This window comes from Leptodactylus fuscus, chromosome 5 (assembly GCF_031893055.1).
Source record: "Leptodactylus fuscus isolate aLepFus1 chromosome 5, aLepFus1.hap2, whole genome shotgun sequence".
NCBI classification, from domain to species: domain Eukaryota; kingdom Metazoa; phylum Chordata; class Amphibia; order Anura; family Leptodactylidae; genus Leptodactylus; species Leptodactylus fuscus.
The window spans coordinates 83,372,035-83,397,884 of record NC_134269.1 but is presented as its reverse complement, the minus strand read 5'-3'; the positions used below and the strand labels follow the sequence as shown (position 1 = coordinate 83,397,884).

The window sequence follows — 25,850 nt, the reverse complement described above, 5'->3', positions numbered from 1 at the left end:
GCTTATACAGCTGATCAGTGTGGGGACCGGTTGTCGGTGCTGCCACCTCTCAGATATTTATGGCTCATCATAAGGATAGCACATAAAATCCTACATCCTGGACATCTTTAATGGAAAATAAAATAAAATAAAGGTTTGATATATATATATATATATATATATATATATATATATATATATATATATATATATATATATATATATGTTTTATCTTCAAATACTGTTCAGTCCCCAAAGTGAAAGCCATAGTTTCCATAAAGCACTAGCTGAAATAACACAATAAGTAGCTGCCGATTAAAAAAAATAAAAGCTTAAAAAAAAAATGCCACCCCCTCAGTTTATTCCATTACGTGCCATTGCTTCAAGTCACCTCATGAATGGTGCGCCCAGTACTTGGTTCGGACAATGTGTGTCAATGGCGTGTCACCTTTGACATTCATGTCATTGGTTCAACCATCCATCACTGTTATGGTCTCCCCTTACATTTATGCAGGGGGCTCAAATATAAAGGACCACAGACACAAAGTTTAGGATTTTAAACAACACAATTTCCAGCTTTTCATAGAACTGGTGCTCAGATACAGTACAGTATATCAGTAAGTTCACACGCATAGTCCACATTTCTGTGCCTCTCCCCTGCCTTACTATGTATTCTCATATATGTACAGTATATAATTTTGGAAATGCCATCACTTCTGACTGGAACATTACATTATTTATTCTTGGAAAAAATGATCAGTATACTTGAATAAACTGAAAACTATCCATTCTACATCTTAGTAATAGGCAGATCAAAGGTCATTCTAATAGAACACTGAAAGTTTACAGCATACCGAATTGACTAGTAGAAGGCGTATTGTCTGCCAAGATTTTCCAAAAACTGATTGCTCATCAGACAGAAATGCATGAAAAATATTTATGCACATTGTATTACTTCATGTAGGCTTGTTCTGTACTGTCTGCCTAGTTCCCATTGTATTATAAAGTACACTACATAAACCCCAGACATGTCACAGGAAGATTTGGAGTCCTAATTCACATTCTGCATCAGGGCCCAACTATATCCTATTGTGATAAAGTGATATTATAGTACAAGGATAATGCACACATAAGAAGATGTCTATGTATACTGTGACATCACCCACCCACACCCTTTAGATGCCAGCAACACCTCAAGGATCTCTACCCCATATTCATGCCCGCAGTATCCCTCTTAGATGCCAACAGCACCCCAAAGATCCCTGTCCCCCTTTACATGCCAGAAGCACATAAAGGATCACTGCCCCCCTTTATATGCCAGAAGGACACCCCTTTAGATGCCAGCAGCACCCTAAGGACCACTGCCTCTACTTTTTAGATGCCAGAAGCACCTTAAGATCCCTTGACCCTATGCATGCCAGCAGCATCCCCTTAGCACTCCAAGGACCCCTGCTCCAATATATGCCAGAAGCACCTATATGACTGCTGGACCCCTTTAGATGACAGAATGACACCCCCCCCCATTAGATGACAGAAGCACACCAAGGACGTTTGGACCTTCTCCATTTTTGCCAGCAACGCCCCAAGGACCTCTGCTTCCCCCTCAGATGCCAGCAGCACCCCAAGGAACCCTGTCCTCCTCAGATGCCAGCAGCACCACAAAGACCCCTGCCCCCTCTTTAGATGTCAGAAGCACCTCAATGATCCCTGCCCTCCTTTAGATGCCAGCAGCACTCCAGGTACTTCTATCCCACCCTAAACATCAGTCCAATCCCCAAGACCCTCCAGGATACAGTCCCATGTAAAACATCACTCTTTCTTCAACTCCTCAACATGCAGTCCCATGTAAATACATCACTCCCTCAGCCTGTTCCAACATGCAGTACCATATAAAACAATCCCCTTCCATCATCCAGTCCTAACTGCTTTCTGTACTCCATCTTCACTTGCTTGGTGCCTGCTTCCTCTGTATAGCACAGAGCTGTGATACAAGACACCCTGCCCTCCTGGGAGAGGCTCTGCCCATACCTGTGACATCATACATACCCAAAGCAACTCCTATCTAGTCACACCGAGCATGCAGGGTGTGGTAGGGGCTGTCCGCTCTGCTCCTGCTTCACCACTGTAATCAACTCATCCGTGTCCTCTCCAGACACAGATGAGTTGAATCCGAAACACACTTCCTGCTGACTGGAACCATGAGACACGACCTGGAATCCGGGACTGTCCCACAGAATCCGGGACGGTTGGCAGATATGTCATGTAGATAGTCAGTGGTGCCATTAGGCTATTGCTTCAAAGCCAGACTTTTAACTGTATTTGATCTGTAGAACTGGCAAGAAAGAACAGGTAGTGCAGCGCCATTTGTTCACATTACTGAATTACTGCAGTACTACTAAGTGTTGTTGTATGGGAGAAATAATAGTCAGTGACCTATCGTTTACTTAGTGATTCCATGTCCATGTGACAAGCACATGTGCAGTACCCATGACACTATTACAGAGTTTTGCACTTCTGTGTGCCCGTCACATGATGAAGATTTCCTTCAGCAGTAAACAATGAAAGGTTTTGTATTGACTGACTGCAAGCAGAGATCTTTAAATCTGTGAGGAAGAAAGAACATTGTAAAGTTATGGTGCACTAACTTTAGCTTTGCTGAACTATGGGATGGCTGGGTATAGTGTCCATAATATGGGCTATAAAAAGAAAGAAGCCTTATTTGCTGAAAACTGAATGCTCCTTTAATATCTTTGCAATAAGACTTAGTTCACATCTGCAGCGAGTCTCCATTGAAGACTGTCATAATGAATGTCTCAAATTGGTGGATCGCTGGTTTCTGTTTTAAAACTACAGACCCCATTATAGTCAATGTGATTGGTAAAGCTCTTAAGCTATTACAGAGCTCCACCTGTACGTTATTCTGGCCCTCCGACACACGAGAACAATGGATAGGCCAACGCTAGTGGGAATCAAGCGTTACCTTTCTTTATACACAGTTAAATCACATTATCATGACTACCTCCTATTTTCGACATCAGCAGCGCATAGCCCATGAGGGAAATCTTAGGCATAACATTTTCTTTGCCCATTTAGGCGGCGTTCACACTGTTTTCAGCCTCTCCGCCTGGAAACAATTTTTTTTTTTCAGCAGACACCCCAGGGCGGACAGCAGCGGCAGTGTGAACGCTGCCTTACTTATTATATCAATTAATGTACTTTCCTCATTTTTTCTGTTGCATTTCTGAATCCATTGCCCTTACAATGTAATTTAAAATCTATTTTAGGGCCATTTTATTTTCCAGATATCACATTATTATCAAGTGTCAGATTTAAAGACCGTACATTCATTTGCAGTGATAATAGAAATTATTATAAAAATTACACTATGTAAGTAGGGATAACAAAATAATACAGATAAGTGTACAAACTAAAAAAAAATCCATCCAATCTCAACCACTTGTACCTTCAGTAATATGTTGCTGGGTCGTATCAATCGGAATGTTAGAAGATTGCTGTTAGAAGTATAGTAGTGACATCTAGTGGCCAAATTGCTTAAGTGCGTTACTAGCCTTACATACTGATTGGATAATACACATTTAGGGTTTGTGTTCATTTTACACTAAGATATATATCTTTATAAATGAAATAAACTGTTTGAACATTATATATAAACATACATATGAATATATTGAAGAGAATTTACTTTTCTTAATGGTTTACTTTTGTCTCCCCGCATGACATTTGGTTGTATTATTTGACTTGCCAACCCAGTGTTAAATATAGTTCCTATACTTTGTTAGAAATCATTTATGTGTATATACAGTCATGGCCAAAAGTTTTGAGAATGATACAAATATTATTTTTTACAAAGTCTACTGCTTCAGTTTTTCTCATGGCAATTTGCATATACTCCAGAATGTTATAAAGAGTGATCAGCTTAACAGCAATTACTTGCAAAGTCAATATTTGCCTAGAAAATGAACTTTATCCCCCAAAACACATTTCAACATCATTGCAGCCCTGCCTTAAAAGGACCAGCTAACATCGTTTCAGTGATTGCTCCATTAACACAGGTGTGGGTGTTGATGAGGACAGAGCTGGAGATCAATCTGTCATGATTAAGTAAGAATGACACCACTGGACACTTTAAAAGGAGGCTGGTGCTTAGCATCATTGTTTCTCTTCTGTTAACCATCGTTATCTCTATCTGCACAAAAATGGCCTAACAGGGAAGAGGATCGCAGCTAGAAAGATTGCACCTCAGTCAACAATCTATTGCATCATCAAGAACTTCAAGGAGAGAGGTTCCATTGTTGGCAAAAAGGCTCCAGGGCGCCCAAGAAAGACCAGCAAGCGCCAGGAACATCTCTTAAAAGTGTTTCGGCTGCGGGATCGGGCTACCAGCAGTGCAGAGCTTGCTCAGGAATGGCAGCAGGCAGGTGTGAGTGCATCTGCACGCACTGTGAGGCGGAGACTCTTGGAGCAAGGCTTGGTCTCAAGGAGGGCAGCAAAGAAGCCACTTCTCTCCAGAAAAAACATCAGGGACAGACTGATATTCTGCAAAAGGTACAGGGAGTGGACTGCTGAGGACTGGGGTAAAGTCATTTTCTCTGATGACTCCCCTTTTCGATTGTTTGGGACATCTGGAAAACAGCTTATTCGGAGAAGACGAGGTGAGTGCTACCACCAGTCTTGTCTCATGCCAACTGTAAAGCATCCTGAAACCATTCATGTGTGGGGTTGCTTCTCAGCCAAGGGAATCGGCTCTCTCACAGTCTTGCCGAAAAACACAGCCATGAATAAAGAATGGTACCAGAATGTCCTCCAAGATCAACTTCTCCCAACCGTCCAAGAGCAGTTTGGCGATCAACAATGCCTTTTCCAGCATGATGGAGCACCTTGCCATAAAGCAAAGGTGATAACTAAATGGCTCAGGGAACAAAACTCCCCAGATCTTAATCCCATTGAGAACTTGTGGTCAATCAAGAGACGGGTGGACAAACAAAAACCTACAAATTCTGACAAAATGCAAGCATTGATTGTGCAAGAATGGACTGCTATCAGTCAGGATTTGGTCCAGAAGTTGATTGAGAGCATGCCAGGGAGAATTGCAGAGGTCCTGAAGAAGAAGGGTCAACACTGCAAATATTGACTTGCTGCATTAACTCATTCTAACTGTCAATATAAGCTTTGGTTACTCATAATATGATTGCAATTATATTTCTTATTTATTTTAAATTAGATTTTTTTTGAGGAAAGGGAAATTTTCAATATATAAAACAGTAACAAAGAAAAGAAAAATCCGCAAAATTCCGAACATTAAAGTATTGCATACAAGGTCAATGCAACAAAATGCAAACTGGGTGTGAAGACACCACACAAATAATCAAATAAAGTAAGACCAGAAAATTGGTTATACACATGAAGCTTAGGCTTAGATAACAGGAACCGCGGTAAAACATAGATAACAAAGAAAGACAGAAGCTCGGGAAAGAGAAGAAGAGGGAAACACCAAAGGGGAGGGAGACGGGAGAAAAGTAAAATAAAACAGGACAACAACAAAAAGAAGATAGCAATTATATTTCTGTATGTGATAAAAACATCTGACAAACACACATAAAAACCAGAGGGCAGCAGATCATGTGAAAATAGAAGATTTGTGTCATTCTCAAAACTTTTGACCATGACTGTACATCTTCTACACGAGTCCACTCTTAAGTCAGCACCAGTCTGGATAAGTAGTCCAGTTTTTCATGAAACCAATCCAATATAATATCGAGATATACAATGTTGTAGTGGAAATCTCAAAATTCACAACACAACCACTTGGTGGCTGCACATAGAAACAAATAGGATATCATCTTTAAACACAATGGAACAGAAAAATGAAATAAATTCATAAATGCATTTCATTAAAATTCAATAAACAATAAAAACATTTACCGTGTTTTTCGGTATTTTTTTGCATTTTTTCGTATTTTTCGTATTTTTTTTTTTCCTCAAATTTGGGGGGAAAAGAAGGGTGTGTCTTATAGTCTGAATGTGGCGCCTGGCATCCGCTGTACTAGAGAGACGGATGCCGGCAAGGGATAGATGCAGGTGCCGGGGCCTGAGACATCGCTGCGCTCCTCTGCCCTGCATGAAGCCGGCAGGGGCGATGCTATTTCGCTCCTCCGTTCCCCCGCCGCTGGCTTCATGCAGGGCAGAGGAGCGTAGCGATGTCTCAGGCCCCGGCACCTGTGCCAGCGTCTATCCCTCGCCGGCATCCGCCTCTCTAGTACAGCGGATGCCGGGTCAGTATCGGTGGCCCCTTCTCCCCCGGGGCTGGTCCCCACCGGCCCCATACCTGTGAAGTTGCAGGCCGGCTCCTGCGCGGCGATATCGCAGGAGCCGACCTGTTCGGGTGACAGCCGGGAGCCTAATGAAGGCTCCCAGGCCTGTCACTGCTATATTAGTATTGCGGCTGGGTCTATGAAAAGCCGTAATAGTAATATACAGAATGTCCCATAGACGGCAATACAGTTGGGGGGGAATAAAATAGTAAAATAATAAAAAAAAAAGCTTATATAATAAAAATATGAAATAAATAAAAGTTCTAAATCACCTCCTGTCCCTAGAATATATATATATAAAAGTAGAAAATCATATATCATAAACCGCCGTTTTTTTTTTCAATACAAGGTGATCTAAGAAATAGATATTCCCCAAAATGGTATAACTAAAAAGTACATCTGGCCCCGCAAAAAAAAACACTCTATGCGTCCCCGTACAGCTGCAGGGTCACCTGTCAATGTGGCCTTGCAGCTGTTGCAAAACTACAACTCCCATATATTAAATATTTTACCAGTTTTTGCTTCAAAATTTGTTTTCCCTATTTTCCTCATCTAAAACCTAGGTGCGTCTTATACGGTACATATTAGGTATCTATTTGTAGTGACCCATACACTAGCGTCAAAGGATTTTTCTAGTTTTTGAAAATTGTGAGCACTGTACTCCATGGTTTTCAGCTCAGTCCAGCAGTATGCTTGTGCTTATAAACTGCACAACTAATGTCTGGATTTACAAGCCAGTGATCAAGTATTGTTGAGGCACTTATAAGGGCTCAGCAACTGAAAGCAATATTCAGAGGGAGAAATGGAAGACTGGGAGCAGGAACTGAATCATCAAGACAACCAGAGAAATGGTCTGTAACTAGAGATGAGCGAACACTGTTCGGATCAGCCGATCCGAACAGCACGCACCCATAGAAATGAATGGAAGCACCTGTGACGCCGGCAAAGTCCGCGTCACAGGTGCTTCCATTCATTTCTATGGGTGCGTGCTGTTCGGATCGGCTGATCCGAACAGTGTTCGCTCATCTCTATTTGTAACCTAGACAACCAGCTGTAAACACTGAGGGCACATATATAGCAATGTAGATAAAACAGTATATTGGGAAAAAATCTCATTTAGCTTAGAGATACAAGTCTAAATTTGATCCTTGAGATGGAAAAACCACTTTAGCCTTTGCAGAACGAAGTTAAAAAAAATGCTGTGGAAAAAAAAATGCATGACATTTTTTTCCCACAGTGTCTTTCATTGAGTCTTTCTCTAAGTTTTTGTTCTTCCCTTATCAAATCTATAAGGAAAACATGAAGAGTGACATACTGTGTTTTTAAAAAATGAATGTATGAGTTACTAAAAATCTCATTCACTTTGCTGATACTGTAAAATGCAGCGTTTTTTTTTTCTGCCGCGTTTGTGTAATGTGGGGCCTTAGCTGTAACTTTATTATTTTTACATTCACAGAGCTGTATAAGAGGCTGTTTTTTTACAGGATACAATTTTATGGAACCATTTTGAGGCACATACAATTTTTGGTTGCTTATTATACCATAATAAGGGGGCATTCACACGGCAAGATAACTCGCGGCAGAATCAGCGCTGCAAAACAGAATCTCATTGACTTCAATGGGTTCTGTTTAACGCATGTAACACATTGAAATCAATGGGAAGCTTTTTAACCCATTGATTTCAATGTGTTACGTGCGTTATATGGAACCCATTGAAGTCAATGGGATTCTGTTTTGCAGCGCTGATTCTTACGTGAGTTATCATGCCAGAATTAGCGCCGCGTTAGTCCGTGTGAATGCCCCCATAGACTAAAAGCAATCGTAGACAATTCCTGCACAGTAACCTGTCAGCACTAGAAAATCCTGTTGCTGAGGTCAGTTGAGTGAAAGTTGGTACGCCTTCTGTCTGACCATTAGATGTTGCTATCAATATTGTTCATTGTATATGGGGCCACACGGTGGCTCAGTGATTAGCATTGCAGCCTTGCAGCGCTGGAGTCCTTAGTTCAAATCCCACTAAGGGCAAAAAAACATCTGCAAGGAGTTTGTATGTTCTCCCTGTGTTTGCATGGATTTCCATCCCGTACTCCAAAAAAGACATACTGATAGGGAAAAAATGTACATTGTGTGCTCTATGTGGGACTCACAATCTATATTAAAAAAAAAAAAAAAAAAAATTGTTCATTGTATGTAAGGGGTTAAATGGTCATTTTATTTAGTGTCAGTCAGAGTCATACTCCTGCAGTGATCGCCACAGCCCACACAATCCTAGCAATGTATAAGTAAATGTTTCTGTAGGAAGTGCACCCTGCAGATGATGTACCTATACGTCATTTTGGGGTTAATTAGGGGTTAAATAACCATTTTATTTATTTACCCTCAACCCCAGTGTTGATGTGACTTTCCAAGTGTCAGTCAGAGCCGGACTCCTGCAGTGATCGCCACAGCCCGCACAATCATAGTGTATAAGTAAATGTTTCTGCAGGAAGTGCACCCTGCAGATGATGTACCTATACGTCATTTTGGGGTTAATTAGGGGTTAAATTTCACAGGCGCTTTTACTAGTCATAACACAGCGTGTACACATAATAGTCTTCTGATTTCACATTGACAATGATGCCGTTTAATAGTTAGAACTGCATCAAAACATCTTAATCATCGGTGTCTGAGAATCTTCTCCACTTGTTTAATAAGTAGAGCAATCACAATCAGTTCCTGATGTTTCCCCGGACTCGCTATGATTGACATACTAATAAATCAGTCGTCAAGTCTTTTCATAGCCGAGCAAGCCCGTTTCAGATGATGGCGGACAACACGATATCAGTGTACTGTATAGACATGAATTAGCTCATCTGAACTTCATTATTTGTGCATTCAAATAAGTGACCCCTAGTGAGGTATTAGAATTAAAGGGGAAGTTTCACGCATGGGAATTTCTGAATGCAGATGTAGAATACATTCAGGTCTGCTCAAGTTTCTAGATATAGCAGGGGAAAATATTTACTGTATAACAATCTATTTCCTGTCTCTTCATTGTATAACAGATTTGCCATCACGCACAACCTTTTATTTTAGGTCATCTACAAGATCTCTGGTATGTTTACACATTGTGGTTTTGTCATGATTTTGAAGATTTCTGTCAAAAACTTCAACATGGCCACAACTTCTGAACAGAGCTTACCCCTTCCAAACCACTTATATACTGTAGTGGCATAGTGAATATACCTTTTGGTGTTTCCAAGACATGGCCGTATCTGTCAGAGCATGCATTTTGTCATGCCACTTGTTGACCAGAGGTGGAAACAAGTGCTCTGGCAGGCGGAAACACAGCTGAAAAAAAAAACACTGTATTTTACAGTACCAGCAAAGTGAATGAGATTCTGGCTAATCCTATCCACACATTGCTGCAGAAAAGCTGCATTGTAAAAAAAAAAAAAATGCATGTATTTTTTGAACAGTGGGAAGTCTGTGTGCACAAACATGTGAATAAGTCTTCACATTAGTCTGGGTATAGATAGACAAGGGAAAGGGAAATGTAAATGCTGCTAAAATGTAAAATTAAAGTTGCTGAGGAGAAATTGCACAAGGGGGTCCAAGGTGAACATTTGCACCAGGCTCCATGAGTCTTAAAGGGATTTTTCATCTCCATGTTAGCAGCTTTGCCTTCTGTATCTTCTTCTCTCTTCCTGTATTCCTGCAAGCTGGGGAGGTGGCTTTGACTGATCAGAAAACTATGAAGTATCACAATTTAGACTTTACCTTTACCATGAGAGAGAATGTAATACTAGAAATGTAATAAAAATGCAATATGCACAGTAAATGTATATTACATTACATAGAATTGTATAGAGCACTTACCATGCCTTCAGAGAACTGACTCAGTGTTGCTTTTGTGTTTACATAGAGAGATAAAAGACAGGGTTCCTGCAGCCTTTATCACTAAACTGCAATTAGCTGAACTGATTGTCTTGCAGGCAGAGCTGTGGATAAGTGAGAACACTCAGCCCTCCTAGAGAGCAGTGATTCAAGTCATTTGTCCCGCTTATCAGATACAGGCCGTGTTCCGTGGAAATAGAGCAGGCAAACAAAGCAGAATTGCTAAAGCAAAGTATTTAGGAAAACTCCTGATTTTATATAGAAGTATAGATGGGATCCTTGAGTTAGGAATACCCATTTAAGTTATGCCCCTGGTTTTTCCTGATGCAACTTCCTAATTTGCTTTTTGTTTACTTACCTCCATTGTCAAGATCTCTACTTGCTGTAACTGGATGAAAAATTTCATGCTAAAGGATAGTTTTACATCTGTGTCAGAGTCTGAAGGAGACTCCATCAGTTTCAGCATAAAAACAGAGGGAAACCAGCAGACCCCATTATAGTCTGTGGGGTGTCCATGGGTAACCGCTGTTTTAGTGGACATGCTTTTCATCATTCACTTCCCCTTGTGGACCTGAATGACGGAGAACCTGGCACAAGTGTGAACTTAGCCTTACAAACAGTCCTCACAGCTGAGAAGTGAATATAATTGTATTCAGTCACTGTATCCAGTCTTCAGCAGTGCAAATCTTTCTCCTTTCTTCTGTTGCTTGCTACAGTGTAGCACAAATATAATCTCAGCCTGGGGTATCTACTATTAGGGCTAGTTCACACAGGGCAGAATCTGCTTCAAAATCTTGCCTCCTCCCATTGAAATCAATGGGAGAGGGTCATTTTCTTTTTCCACAAACGGTTTGTTCCTGCTCGCGGAAAAAAGAAGCGAGCTGCCCTTCCTTCAGACGGATTCAGCGGCTGATTCAGCCACGGCGTCCGCCTCATGATACCACCCTCCGGACTAGGCCCATTCATTTGGGCCTAATCCGGAGCGGAAAGCCATGACAGAATGTATTCACACGGACCCCGTGTGAACTAGCCCTTAGGACTAGATATATAGAAGCTTTCTACCTCCTCGATGTACTATAAATAAGTATATATATATATATATATATATATATATATATATATATATATATATACACTGCATGTGTATAGAGATCTTGAAAATGTGACCTGCTAGAAGATAGTTTGCTATGAGCCACGGCTCTACTTTGCAGTAGATATTACAAATGCCGCAATGTTACTGTTTATTTCGTTATGTATCCTGAATTTGGAAAGCATATGCAGTAGGGTCAATCACTGCCATTATTGGAACATGTAACAAATGAAAGGGTTGTCTTTGGATAGAAGAAGGCGTAATGCTAGGCTATGCTAGAAAACCTTTCTAAGATGAAGTGACAATCACACCAGGAAAGCTTTGGGTCACTTTTCTTTCTTTGGATTTGCCCAGATTTCTTAGAAAGCCACATGTTTGTTCATTAAAGTCTATGGCTGACCTTGCGTTCACCACAGAATGTCAAGCTGAGTCAACCGCAGGTCTAGTGGCTTTTCTGGTGTGGTTGCCACTTTTTTTTGGGAAGTTAGTGGGGTCTAAACAGTCTGATTGTTGCCAGTCTGACAATGGGGACATATCCTAACAATATCCCATCAGAGTCTCTTCTTCAGTATTTCACTGGTATTTATAATACGTAATAAGAAAGGTTTGTTCTCTGCAGTTAAATAATCAGATTTCAATTTCTAGGAAATACTCTGAAGTGTGAGCTGACATGCCGGGCCATGGGATACAGGTTCTACGTAAGACAAGCTGAAAAGGTCATAGATGGAACACCATGTGACCACAATGGCACAGCAGTTTGTGTATCCGGTCAGTGCAAGGTAAGTGGAAAGGACTATCTATGTGAATTGTTTGCAAATAGCCTAATGCACAAGACAGAGCTGCTTTTATGTTTCACCTTACCACCAGAGAGGGGGTCATATTCTAGTTATATACCCAAAGATCCATCAATGTGGTGTTATTTCCCATTCCTATTAATTTGTGACCTGCTGTATGCTACTGGCATGAGTATATGCATCTGCATGTAATGCCAGTATCTGTTTCTGTATGTTCTTTTACTATTAAAGATTACAAATAGAGATGAGCGAACAGTGTTCTATCGAACACATGTTCGATCGGATATCAGGGTGTTCGCCATGTTCGAATCGAATCGAACACCACGTGGTAAAGTGCGCCAAAATTCGATTCCCCTCCCACCTTCCCTGGCGCCTTTTTTGCACCAATAACAGCGCAGGGGAGGTGGGACAGGAACTACGACACCGGGGGCATTGAAAAAAATTGGAAAAAGTCATTGGCTGCCGAAATCAGGTGACCTCCATTTTAGACGAATAGTGGATTTCAAATCCGGGTCATATGAGAATGTGAACTTTGTGACTATGAGACAGGGATAGCTGTACAGGCAGGGATAGCTAGGGATAACCTTTATTTAGGGGGGAATGTTATTAAAAATAACTTTTTGGGGCTCTATCGGGTGTGTAATTGTGATTTTTGTGAGATAACCTTTTTCCCATAGGGATGCATTGGCCAGCGCTGATTGGCCGAATTCCGTACTCTGGCCAATCAGTGCTGGCCAATGCATTCTATTAGCTTGATGAAGCAGAGTGTGCACAAGGGTTCAAGCGCACCCTCGGCTCTGATGTAGCAGAGCCGAGGCTGCACAAGGGTTCAAGCGCACCCTCGGCTCTGATGTAGGAGAGCCGAGGGTGCACTTGAACCCTTGTGCACCCTCAGCTCTGCTACATCAGAGCCGAGGGTGCGCTTGAACCCTTGTGCACACTCTGCTTCATCAAGCTAATAGAATGCATTGGCCAGCGCTGATTGGCCAATGTATTCTATTAGCCTGATGAAGTAGAGCTGAATGTGTGTGCTAAGCACACACATTCAGCTCTACTTCATCGGGCTAATAGAATGCATTGGCCAGCGCTGATTGGCCAGAGTACGGAACTCGACCAATCAGCGCTGGCTCTGCTGGAGGAGGCGGAGTCTAAGATCGCTCCACACCAGTCTCCATTCAGATCCGACCTTAGACTCCGCCTCCTCCGGCAGAGCCAGCGCTGATTGGCCGAAGGCTGGCCAATGCATTCCTATGCGAATGCAGACTTAGCAGTGCTGAGTCAGTTTTGCTCAACTACACATCTGATGCACACTCGGCACTGCTACATCAGATGTAGCAATCTGATGTAGCAGAGCCGAGGGTGCACTAGAACCCCTGTGCAAACTCAGTTCACGCTAATAGAATGCATTGGCCAGCGCTGATTGGCCAATGCATTCTATTAGCCCGATGAAGTAGAGCTGAATGTGTGTGCTAAGCACACACATTCAGCACTGCTTCATCACGCCAATACAATGCATTAGCCAGTGCTGATTGGCCGAATTCCGTACTCTGGCCAATCAGCGCTGGCTCTGCTGGAGGAGGCGGAGTCTAATGTCGGACCTGAATGGAGACTGGTGTGAAGCGATCTTAGACTCCGCCTCCTCCAGCAGAGCCAGCGCTGATTGGTCGAGTTCCGTACTCTGGCCAATCAGCGCTGGCCAATGCATTCTATTAGCCCGATGAAGTAGAGCTGAATGTGTGTGCTTAGCACACACATTCAGCTCTACTTCATCAGGCTAATAGAATACATTGGTCAATCAGCGCTGGCCAATGCATTCTATTAGCTTGATGAAGCAGAGTGTGCACAAGGGTTCAAGCGCACCCTCGGCTCTGATGTAGCAGAGCTGAGGGTGCACAAGGGTTCAAGTGCACCCTCGGCTCTCCTACATCAGAGCCGAGGGTGCGCTTGAACCCTTGTGCAGCCTCAGCTCTGCTACATCAGAGCCGAGGGTGCGCTTGAACCCTTGTGCACACTCTGCTTCATCAAGCTAATAGAATGCATTGGCCAGCGCTGATTGGCCAGAGTACGGAATTCGGCCAATCAGCGCTGGCTCTGCTGGAGGAGGCGGAGTCTAAGATCGCTCCACACCAGTCTCCATTCAGGTCCGACCTTAGACTCCGCCTCCTCCAGCAGAGCCAGCGCTGATTGGCCGAATTCCGTACTCTGGCCAATCAGCACTGGCTAATGCATTGTATTGGCGTGATGAAGCAGTGCTGAATGAGTGTGCTTAGCACACACATTCAGCTCTACTTCATCGGGCTAATAGAATGCATTGGCCAATCAGCGCTGGCCAATGCATTCTATTAGCGTGAACTGAGTTTGCACAGGGGTTCTAGTGCACCCTCGGCTCTGCTACATCAGATTGCTACATCTGATGTAGCAGTGCCGAGTGTGCATCAGATGTGTAGTTGAGCAAAACTGACTCAGCACTGCTAAGTCTGCATTCGCATAGGAATGCATTGGCCAGCCTTCGGCCAATCAGCGCTGGCTCTGCCGGAGGAGGCGGAGTCTAAGGTCGGACCTGAATGGAGACTGGTGTGGAGCTATCTTAGACTCCGCCTCCTCCAGCAGAGCCAGCGCTGATTGGTCGAGTTCCGTACTCTGGCCAATCAGCACTGGCCAATGCATTTCTATGGGGAAAAGTTAGCTTGCGAAAATCGCAAACTGACAGGGATTTCCATGAAATAAAGTGACTTTTATGCCCCCAGACATGCTTCCCCTGCTGTCCCAGTGTCATTCCAGGGTGTTGGTATCATTTCCTGGGGTGTCATAGTGGACTTGGTGACCCTCCAGACACGAATTTGGGTTTCCCCCTTAACGAGTTTATGTTCCCCATAGACTATAATGGGGTTCGAAACCCATTCGAACACTCGAACAGTGAGCGGCTGTTCGAATCGAATTTCGAACCTCGAACATTTTAGTGTTCGCTCATCTCTAATTACAAACATTATTTTAAGCTGGGTCCCATGTTGCAAACATGCAGCATTTTTGTCACGGCGGAAATGTTGCATCAAAAAATGCAGTGGCAAAAAATGTTGTATTTTACCTGCAAACTGGATAGGATTCTGGCTAATCCAATCCACACATTGCAGAAAAAAATTGAATTGCAATTGAAAAGCTGAAACGACATGGTTTTGAAAATCACAGCATGTCAATGATACTTGCGGAAACGTTGGCGTTTTCCGTATAGGTGCATAAGGATGGTTGTCTTTTCCTTTTGGAAGAGATCTTCTGCTTCGGCTCATGACATTTTTGGAAGTCCTATATGTATTTATAGAGTTGCTACTGTCCAATAATTGGCACTAGAGGCACGTTGTTAGTTTTTTTTTTTTAGCAGGCAGAACCAATTGGTAAACCTTATACCAAAATATATAATCAATACAATAACAACCATTCTAATGTGCTTAAGAAATAGAAAAGTAACACAAAGTGCATATTTTGTTCTCTTTTTAGGTATGCTAATATCTCCCTATGAGGATACTATAACATTGACTATATAACATGTAGCATTCCAGAGTATTTTGGTGTACAAATAAATACGTCAGATCTGACTTAGAAACAGCCACAGTTCTATGAACACTTTGTAAATGACCATTGTGGCTTTCTACATATGTGAATATATATTCAATTTCTTGGTTCCTGCTCTTTTATCAAAAGTTTATTAACTCAAATGCTCTTTCATCTGTCATATCAATGATCAAAATCATCTGGAAGTTTTTTCTATAAGAACATTATACTTTCTGAAAGAAGAACACTAACAAAATCACTGGCTCATTCTTTAATTTCCGCGTTTCCACCTTGTGGCCTTCTCTTCTCTGTACATCTACATTGCTGTAATGAGTTTGCCATTATGGGAGTTGTCAGTCATCGCAGCCATTTATTTGAAGACTTATGTTTGCAGCTGAGTGAGGAATTGCTGGAATTCCCTATATGATATGGTATCTGGATTACCTGTACAAACAGTGGAAATATAGAAAAGGGGGCATGAATATGTTGTGACATGTTGTTCGCGTCTCCACTTCCTTTATTATGAATCTAATTTGTTATTCCTTAAAATCCTGCTGAGCATACTTTGTAACATGCTAGTTGCAGTATCTGTCATGGATCTATACGTGCTGGAAGATAGATTACAGCACTGTCTGACTTTATGTGCTTGATAGTCAAAGAGCTTTTAAATGTTTGTTAAAGACTTATTAAGATTATATTTAAAAAATATTATAAATTATCCCTGTTTGCACAATAAAACCCACAAAATTGACAAATAGACATTAGATCTTGGGGATCATAGTTGTAGACTTAAGTGAGTCTCAGTTCATTCTACAGAGGTATACTTTATTCCAACTTATAACAGGGGGTTGGGGTTCTACTTTTTTACAACAAGAATAGTTATAAGCACTGACAACCACAACAGGACAGAGTGGAAAGCAAATGTCAAAGTGACGAGAGTCTTATATGTATTTACAATGTGATGTCCATGCAACATCCTGTAAGGCTGCAGTGCATACAGTATATACAGATTGTGCATAAAGAAGGAAAAAAAAATCGTACAGCAATCACCATATTCAGTAAAACTTAACTTTTAATTTACAAAATCATAATGCAATAAAAATTGGGGCGTCACAAGCAAAAATCATGCCCCTATGATTTTGTAAATTAAAAGTTAAGTTTTACTGAATACGGTGACTGCTGGACGTTTTTTTCCTTCTTCGTGTGTAACTTGCTCCAAGCCATTGGTGCCTGTGGTCCGTGCATCCGGTATTTCAGCACAGCGGTGGAACTTTGGAAAGTGATTTTCGCATAAGGTTCAGAGAGTGGTCTGTTTTTTTCCCTTTTCCCCAATTCTTCTTTGGTCTAATATCCAGATTGTGCACCTGGTTAGTGTATCCAAGTTGCAATTCTTAAAGACTATATGTCATTTGACTTTTTTGTAACTGAATAGTTCAGGCGACTATAAGACACTTTCTAATATATCTTATTAGAAGAAAGTGATTTTATCTACTGTTTTTAGCTTATCTCCTGCCTGACAAACTGCTCAATTCATTCTGGTGAGAGATCCGTCTTCACTGAAGACAGACTGCAATTCATAAGAGGAGGTGGAGGAGTGAGTGGCAGAGAGAAACAGGCACCCTGGAGCAGATTACAGTAAAATATCTCTCACTAGCACACACCTAAATGGTGGTTCTCTCCTTATGGCGTGACGATATCCCCTTAGCACTTTCTACACCTCTATACCTCTCATTCCTGCTGAGACCAGCTAAAAACTACAATAAAATGGTCCTACAAAAAGAAAGAAATTGTACTGATTCTTGCAGCAGCATGTGTCTGTGCTTATTTCTAACTCACAGGACTCCTTCCTCCATCACCTCCCCATAGATCTTTATGTAATGTGGTCTGTCTCTGAGCTGTACCAGTCTTCACAGTAAAGACAGATCTCTCAGTGAAATGAGCAGTTTACCAGGCAGGAGATAGAAGCACTTTTCTTTGATAAGATGTATTACAAAGTTTCTTATATTCCCTGAACTATTCATTTATAAAACAAAGAAACATCAGTCACACTTTAAAGTATTATTTTAGTCTGGCTTTATTCTGGTAGCACTTTCTGTTTTTCTTTCTCCTGATATTATAGAAAGTAAAGAATGAACTTGCACAGGTTTATCTATATGAAGTGTATCCTAGGTTAAATCCCCAAACAATAATTTCATTGGTAAAGATATAAAACCTGAAACATTAATAATAATAATAATAATAATAATAATAATAATAATACTGTAGAATAATATAGAGTGGTTTCTGTCATTCTATGGTATTTAGCACATGCATTTAAAGGGAACCTGTCAACTGGTTTTGGGATACTAAACCCCCAAATTTACTTAAGTTAAATCTATCCACCCTGGGGATGTTTTTGTTATTTTTATTTCTTTAAAAAAAAACAAAACAAACAAACAAACAAACAAAAAAAAAAAACGGATGTGGCTGATGTTCTTATTGGACTGATATCTGGTACTCCAGACACATGCACAGTTCTCTGATGAAGCCAAAATCGTTACACTCAACTTCACAGCACATTCAGTTTAGCCAAGATCAGGGTTTATCTAACCCCCCTGGGCAGACAAGACTTAGTTTAAACAGTTTTCTGATACTTAACTTCCCAGTTCTGTGGTATACTGTACAGTACATAGAGGCCATAACTGTGGTATAGATGATTTGTTTTAATGTACTGAGAAAATATTACTTCTGCCTTGGTTCCAGAGATATCGGTGCAAAAGTTTTGCCTAACGATATTACTGCACTGTCAGAGGGGCAAGCCTCACAACTCAGCGGGCCAGTGAGGAACATTCCCCTGCCCCTTCAATGTTCTTCATCACCCATTGTAGATGTTGAGCTGTGAGGCTTGCCCCTTGGATATCAGTATTCGAAACAAACGCCCCAATATCTCTGGAACCAATACTTGCAAAATTGAAAGTGCACTGAATTCAGTGCACTGCCAGATTTGGCGAGGCATTTAATATGCCATATCTAAGCAGACATAGAAGGTTTTTAAATTTTATAAGTATCATATTTAATAGTAACCACAGTGTTAATGAAAGCCGTGGGCTCTTTCCTCTACATGAATCCTTTAAATGAAATTAAAGTGGTTATCCATCTTTTTAAACGATCGATTATCCTTAAGATAGACTTTCAATTTTAAATTTGGCAGGGGTTCAACTGTTGGAATCCCTGCAAATCAGTTGTTTCCTGAAGTGCGCAGTTTTTAGCATTGTTTATATGCTGGGCGCTGCTCACTCTACTTTTACTAACAGAAATTATTGGTACTGTGATGGTGTCCAATTAAAGGCTATGGTACAGTGGTGCAGTAAGAATATGGTGAATGATCAAGGCTGTGCAAATTGGGCATTCAAGGAAAAAGCTAATCTGCAGCGTTCCTAAAAGTCAGACCCTTGCTGATCTTAGGCTGTATTCACACAGAGTAACACCAGGCGTTTTTTGTGTGGTTTTTGCACATAGCGCCGCGTTAACGCCGTGTATACGTGGCGTTAACGCCGCGCTATTTTGCGGTGGCGTCGACCGGCGTTAACGCGGCGTATACGCGGTGTTAACGCGGCGCTATGTGCAAAAAGCACACAAAAAACGCCTGGCGTTACTCTGTGTGAATACAGCCTTAAAGTGATTGCCTACGTGCATAGGAGGCTTTTTGGCTTGTCACAAGCCTTTCTCAACTGTCATCAGTTGAGAAAGGACCGGATTGGGCCAAAACATGTTTTCTATATATAGATTCAGATGTGAACAGTCAATAAAGATTGAAAGAGCAGAAGTAAGTGCCAGGATTTTTTTCTTTCATACCTTAAAAGGGTATTCCCATCTCAAGAATCCTATCTATACTAGTAGCTTATGTAATTTGAAGACTTTTCCTACATATATTGCTTTAGAAATGCTGCTTTGTTTGCCTGCTATATGAACTTATTCCTCCCATTGTTTACACACCATTTCCATGGCGCCAGACCTGTGTGATAGGACAAGTGATGGGGGAACACGGTGGCTCACTGGTTAGCACTGCAGCCTGGCAGTGCTGGAGTTCTAGGTTTGAATCATGCCAGGAGTTTGTATGTTCTCCCTGTGTTTACATGGATTTCCTCCCATACTCCCTTCCTCCCATACTAAGACATACTGATAGAGAAAAATGTACATTGTGATCCCTATATGGGGCTCACAATCTACATAAAAAAGGACAAGTGATGTCACTCACTGCTCTCACTGTTATCTACAGCTCTGATGGCAGGACAATCAGTTCAGCTAATTGCAGTTTGCTGATAAAGTCATGTCTGTTCTCTCTCTATGTAAACACATAGATAACACTGAGTCAGTTCTCTATAAGCATGTGGATATTATCTGATCTGAAATTATATTAAATTTCTAGTTATTAAAATAAGTATTGTGATATTTCATAGTGTCTCCTCCTTGGGGGGAGAATACAGAAAGTGAGAAGAGAAGACAGCAGGTAAAGCTGCTGAAACAAGAAGGTGGGGATACACTATAAATATGTAGAAGATGGATAATCCCTTTAAGCTCTACAGCTGTGCAGAAACATTGGAGCTCTAACCTTATGATTTGTTCACATGTGGTAGATTTGCTGCAAATTCTATTTCTGTTTCAATCATTGAATAGGATCTGCAGAATTCAGACACATGTACAACCAATTCTAATCTATGGAACTGATGTTTAGTAGAAGTCATTTCTACAACAAATCTGCTTTGTTACCAAAACAGGTAATAGAGTTCTTGTAGCCAGTATAAAGATATATTAATAAACTAACAGCATAGAATTATGAGCCTAAAAGGTAAAATAAAAAAACAAAATAGTATTTGAGGCTAGAAGATTCTAGTCAAAGTTGGCTGCATCCATCAGTGAATGCATGAAAAAGTCCTATTTTATTGGTTAATGTGGTCTTTCCTGTCCTCTTATTATACTACCGTTTCATTTGTTGATTGTAACCTTTACGTGTCTCCTGACTCGGCTTCATTTTGTTAATGCTTATATAGTATGAAATGAGACAACATTGACGTGATGGGATCGGGACAGAACTGATTTTATAATAAAGTTACGTGATTTGTGGTTGTACGGATAGAAGGGATGGTTTACTGAGGTTTGGTGGAGTACTAGCCCTCATTACCTCCCAGAACTCCAGATAGTCATACTTGTGGTAATGGTAGTTTTTCTGGTATCTTCACAATTCACTGCTAACTGCTGCCAGCAATAGGTGAAGACATCATCCAATTATAGGAACTGTTTTGCCAAGTAAGACTGTTAGCAAAGTTTGCTTTTCTTGGTCATTTGATAGCCATGTTTTAGTTTCAGTATACACATAAGCCATTTTCCCAATGATATTACTTTAAATCGAGTCTTCTGAAAATCGTCCATCATCTGATTCCTTTAATCAGAATGTTATTTGTCTTCTTCTAAGTTACGACTGCTTGAGCCCAATCTCCTGAGGGCGTCATTAGTTTCTCAAGAATTCACAGTATTTACTGTAAGTGATACATCTATTAAAGAAATTTCCTCCGAATGTCCCATCTTTAGACTCCTTTTTTACCCCATGCCTGAGACCACTTGGTGGCTTGTCAGAAGCAAGATATGTAATGTTGCCTAACAATGTATTTTCTAGTTTCATCAAATATTAGAGAATTGTGTTGCCAAAGATTACCATATTCGCCATCTAACTTTTCTGTCAGTTGTTGTACCTAGCACTGTAGTATTATTATATTGGGTTAGCAATATCTATGGTAGGGTCAGATTATAAAAAGGGAACAAGACATTTGCACTTGTGGGTATATATATATATATATATATATATATATATATATATATATATATGGCTGAAAATACATTTTATACAATAAATGAGGAATGAAAAATAAAAGTTTCTAGCTGTGTGGATAATCTCAGACTAGGAGTAAGGAATCTTTGGTGTTCTGAATCATAGTCCTGTAATATAATCCTATTACGGAAATAAAACTAGGATTTAGAAGGAAAGTTTTATAAAAAAAACAAACAAACAAAAAAAAAAAGCAACTTTATTTACATTTTCTCTACAGCTTTGCTGAATGGAGTCATGTATTTTACATGTACTTTACCATACTGTACTTTACCTTATACTTTAAATAGGGATACACTAGGGTTGAACCGATCTTGAAATTTCAGGATTGTTTTTAAAATCCGATTTCCGATCATTTAACATCTGAACCCGATCCCAATTCCGATCCTAATACAAGTCAATGGGATTTTTTTAAATTATCGAAGATCGGATTTTAAAAACGATCCTATTCACTTAACAGCATGGAGTCCAATCATTGTTTCAATTTTTGGACTCCACGCTGTGTAGTGATTAAAAAAAAATCCCCCGGCTACTTAACCCCCCTGGTGTCTACTTACCTGCACAGGTCCGCTGCCTCTCCCCGTTCTTCTCGGTCCAATCCTCTCTCATTGACATGCCTTCAGAGTGCCGTGCTCACCCCCACCTCCCTAAGCTAGTGTTAGAGATGATGGGAGTAGGCGGGGCTTATTGTGGCTTAGGAGAGTGTGGGCAGGGAGACGTGAGTGCATTACTCACATCTCCCCTCCCAGTACCCACCCACACTCTCTTGAGCCACAAGCCCGCCTTCTCCCAGCATCTTTAACACTAGTGTAGGGAGGCGGGGGCGTGCAGGGCGCTCTGAAGGCGTGTAAATGAGAGAGAACAGGAATGAGAAGAACGGGTAGCGGCAGTGGATCTGTGCAGGTAAGTTGAATGATTGGGATCAGAATTCCGTTCCTGATCTTTTTTAGGTGAGATTGGAACCCGATCACAATCGTGAAATTTACTCGATCACCTGTCGGGATCCAATCTTTTCTGATCCCGATCGCTCAACCCTAGGATACACTTTAATTTCTATGTACATCTATCATCAACATATACAAACAATTCACATATCAGCAGTAAATCCAGACTAAAGGATTATTTGCCATCTCAACAAATTGCTTCCGAGATGGGAAATACCAGACACTAGCGCTGGAGTTATTGGAAAGGCTGAGCAGGGCTCCTCTACACTGTCCCATAATTCCCATGGAGGTAAATGGGAGATATGGAAACAGACTAGCATAGCTGAGCTACACTGTTTCCTTAATTCCCATAGAGGTAAATGGGAACTACGGAAGCAGCCTAACATAGCTGAGCTACACTGTTTCCATAGCTTTACAGCTCTGAAAACAGTGTAGCAAAATCTGCTATGCTTTTTACTTAGCTTTCAATTACCTCTATAGGAGTTTTGGAATAGGGTGCTCACTGTTCACTCTTTTCCCAGAGATCGAGACTTAAGAACAGTTATTCCTCCTCGCCAGCAATTTGCCAAGTTGGGAATTGCCTGTAAATCTTTTGACTGTGTCAACAATTAAAATTAGAAAAAAGTACATGACTAAAATGGGGGTTGTGCAAGGAGCTCAACTAAACACAGAGAATTACATAAAAAAATCTTAATATATCTTGCTAGGCAAAGTAAACAGCCAATTACCATGGCTTTAGCAGTGTCACATAAATATAAGTCGTAAAAAAAAATTGGATTTTAGCATTCAGGGAATTCGGCTTTCAGGTAGTATCCATATATCTGCCTGAGTTACATGCACAGCCAGGTAGGTTTAGCATCGCCAGATATATTTCTGCGTGATCTCTATGTCTGCGAAAATAATCCCTCAGTATTTAGCCGTTATTTCTTTTTCCTGTGGTATTACATCATCTCACATGCTTCATCCTCTAAATCTTGCTGTCCAACACGAGTAATGGCCATAGTCTCTAATACAGTTGCCATCAATTTACTCAGCATTACAATATAGAGTGTTTACTTATTCTTGGCATTTATTATAGCAGATAAATCACATTACTTCTAAAAATGAAAAGAGAATTTATAATTAAGGGAAACATCAAAAACAGATGCAGAAGCTGAACCGATTTCTATTTGTTTTTAAAGGAAAGCTCCACCATTGACTACATGGCTACATACAGTATATATATATATATATATATATATATATATATATATATATATATATATGGATATATATAGATGGATATCTGTGTCTTTCTATTTATCTACATACATACATTTATATATACATTTTACACAATTTTACACATACATAGATATATACGGAATAGAGAAACACTAATCATTAGATATTTGGAGTGCTGCCTCCTTGTGGCATCCAGAGCTCTCCTGGTGACGTCATGCACCTGGGTCACCTGTGATTGGGAAACAGTGGTCACATGGGCATGCCAAGCATGATGATAATCCGCGTGCCTATGTAACCACTGAGGTCCAATTACAGGCCTCAAAAGTGACCCTGGGCACATGGCGTCCTCAAGAAAACTGAAAGAGACCACTGGATGCCGCGAGGAGGCCCAAAAAAGATGAGAGAAGATAAGTATAAATGTTTTATTATTTTTTTTACAGCTCCTGGCTCTCCACCTATCATATTCCCAGACTATAATAATTTTACTTCTGGTTTTAGTCGAACTTGTTTGACCCATGCTACCTCAAATGAAACAAAATGAAGCAGGTTGGGAGATTGACTACCTCTAGTACTAATATTTAAATAAGTGAAAAAAGGAAAAGGTGGTAAAAATAGATTATAAAAATGCCAGATCTTACATGGCCAATGTTATCTCAGACCTATGGAGAGAGCGAGAATGACACTTACTGTACCATATGACTGCGTGCTTCAGAGTATAACACTGCTTGATTTAGTTGTGCCCATATAGCACTAGATGGAATTACCTTTCCATTGTCCTCTCTGCTACCAATCATGGCGCTGAGTCTGTATCTGTTAAAAATTTTTAAATTTTTATTGTAGATTTTTATGCCATTAACTCTGTCCTCCATTTGATTTCTTTATGGGATTACACAGTCTACAAATTCCTGTATGCTATCAAGTGCAGACTAAGAGCTATGGCATATATTACTGCTATATCAGGGCTGAATATTTCACCCAGCCAGCATGTGGGTTATAATACGATCTGCCTTTCTTATGATGTCTGAATTAGTTATTACATTTATTAACAATGCAGTGCGAGTTAAAAAATATAACCGTTATATCTATATCGAGGGGGTTTATTCAGTGAGCAAGCAGCTCTATTATTCACACTTGTGCAACATATACACGGCACAGTTCCTAAAGTTCTGTACTGTGTAGCTGTATGCACTCTGTGTGGCCATGTATAGTGCCCGCATGTAGCACCAGGTTTTCTCCTGCATGAATTATGTTTCTAGGTTTGATATACAGATTCTGCTGTAACAAGGCACAGTTGTACAGTACTTTAGTATGGCCATGTACATTAGATCATATTGAAAAATCTGTTGCTCCTACCACTGTTCATATATATGTGTACATTGGGCTGATTTATTATTTCTTATATGCCAGTTTTGTAGTGTACAAGGCATGAAAAGTCACAATCTTTAGTGCAATCTTTAATATCTTGCACCTCCTTCACCTCTTTCCTAAAAGGGGATGTGGTGAGTGGTAGGACCTAGCTAGGCTTCCTTTCACTTGGGGCAAAATTACAGTTTAGTGCCCAAGATAGAGTGTTTTTTTGGTGACCCCACTCCATCCTGGGTATATAGCATTGGTATTCCCATAACTTCTACCCTGGAAACCTTAGAGGAGTTTTCCAATCTCCCTATTTCAGTAGCTTTGCTGAACAGGACACTATGAAGTATCACAATACTTATGATTACTAGGAATCTAATATAAATGCATATCAGATAATATGCACATGCTCCTAGAGAAGGAACTCTGTGTTATCTGTGTGTTTACATAGAGAGATAACAGACAGGGCTTTATCAGCTAAATAGAATTAGCTAAACTGATACAGCAGAGCTGTAGATAAACGTGAGAGCAGTGAGTGATGTCATTTGTCCTGCCACACAGGTCTAGCGCCATGGAAACACGGTGTAAACAATTGGTGGAATAATGTAACATAGCAGGAAAACATATCAGCATTGCTAAAGCAATATATTTAGGAAAAGTTTTCAATATACATAAGCTACCACTATAGATAGGATCCTTGAGATGAAAATATCCCTTTAAAGAAGTTAGCCAAGCAGAACTTTACGTAGTGGATAGTAAACATTTTTTATATTTCTTGATATATGAGTAAACAAGTTCTGAAAATGCAGGTTAACCATATTAACCCTTTTTCTGTGAAAGTGAAGTCTA

The 25,850-nt window shown here is 40.6% G+C and overlaps 1 protein-coding gene across 1 annotated transcript in view; it reads left to right on the top strand.

Annotated features, from left to right (window-relative positions):
* The window catches only part of THSD4 (thrombospondin type 1 domain containing 4), a 539,554-nt gene that overhangs the window by 276,774 nt on the left and 236,930 nt on the right, over positions 1–25,850 (top strand). The window contains exon 7 of the mRNA XM_075273577.1: positions 11,923–12,056. Within this exon, the coding sequence (XP_075129678.1) occupies positions 11,923–12,056 (134 nt within the window). The remainder of the gene's footprint in view (positions 1–11,922; positions 12,057–25,850) is intronic.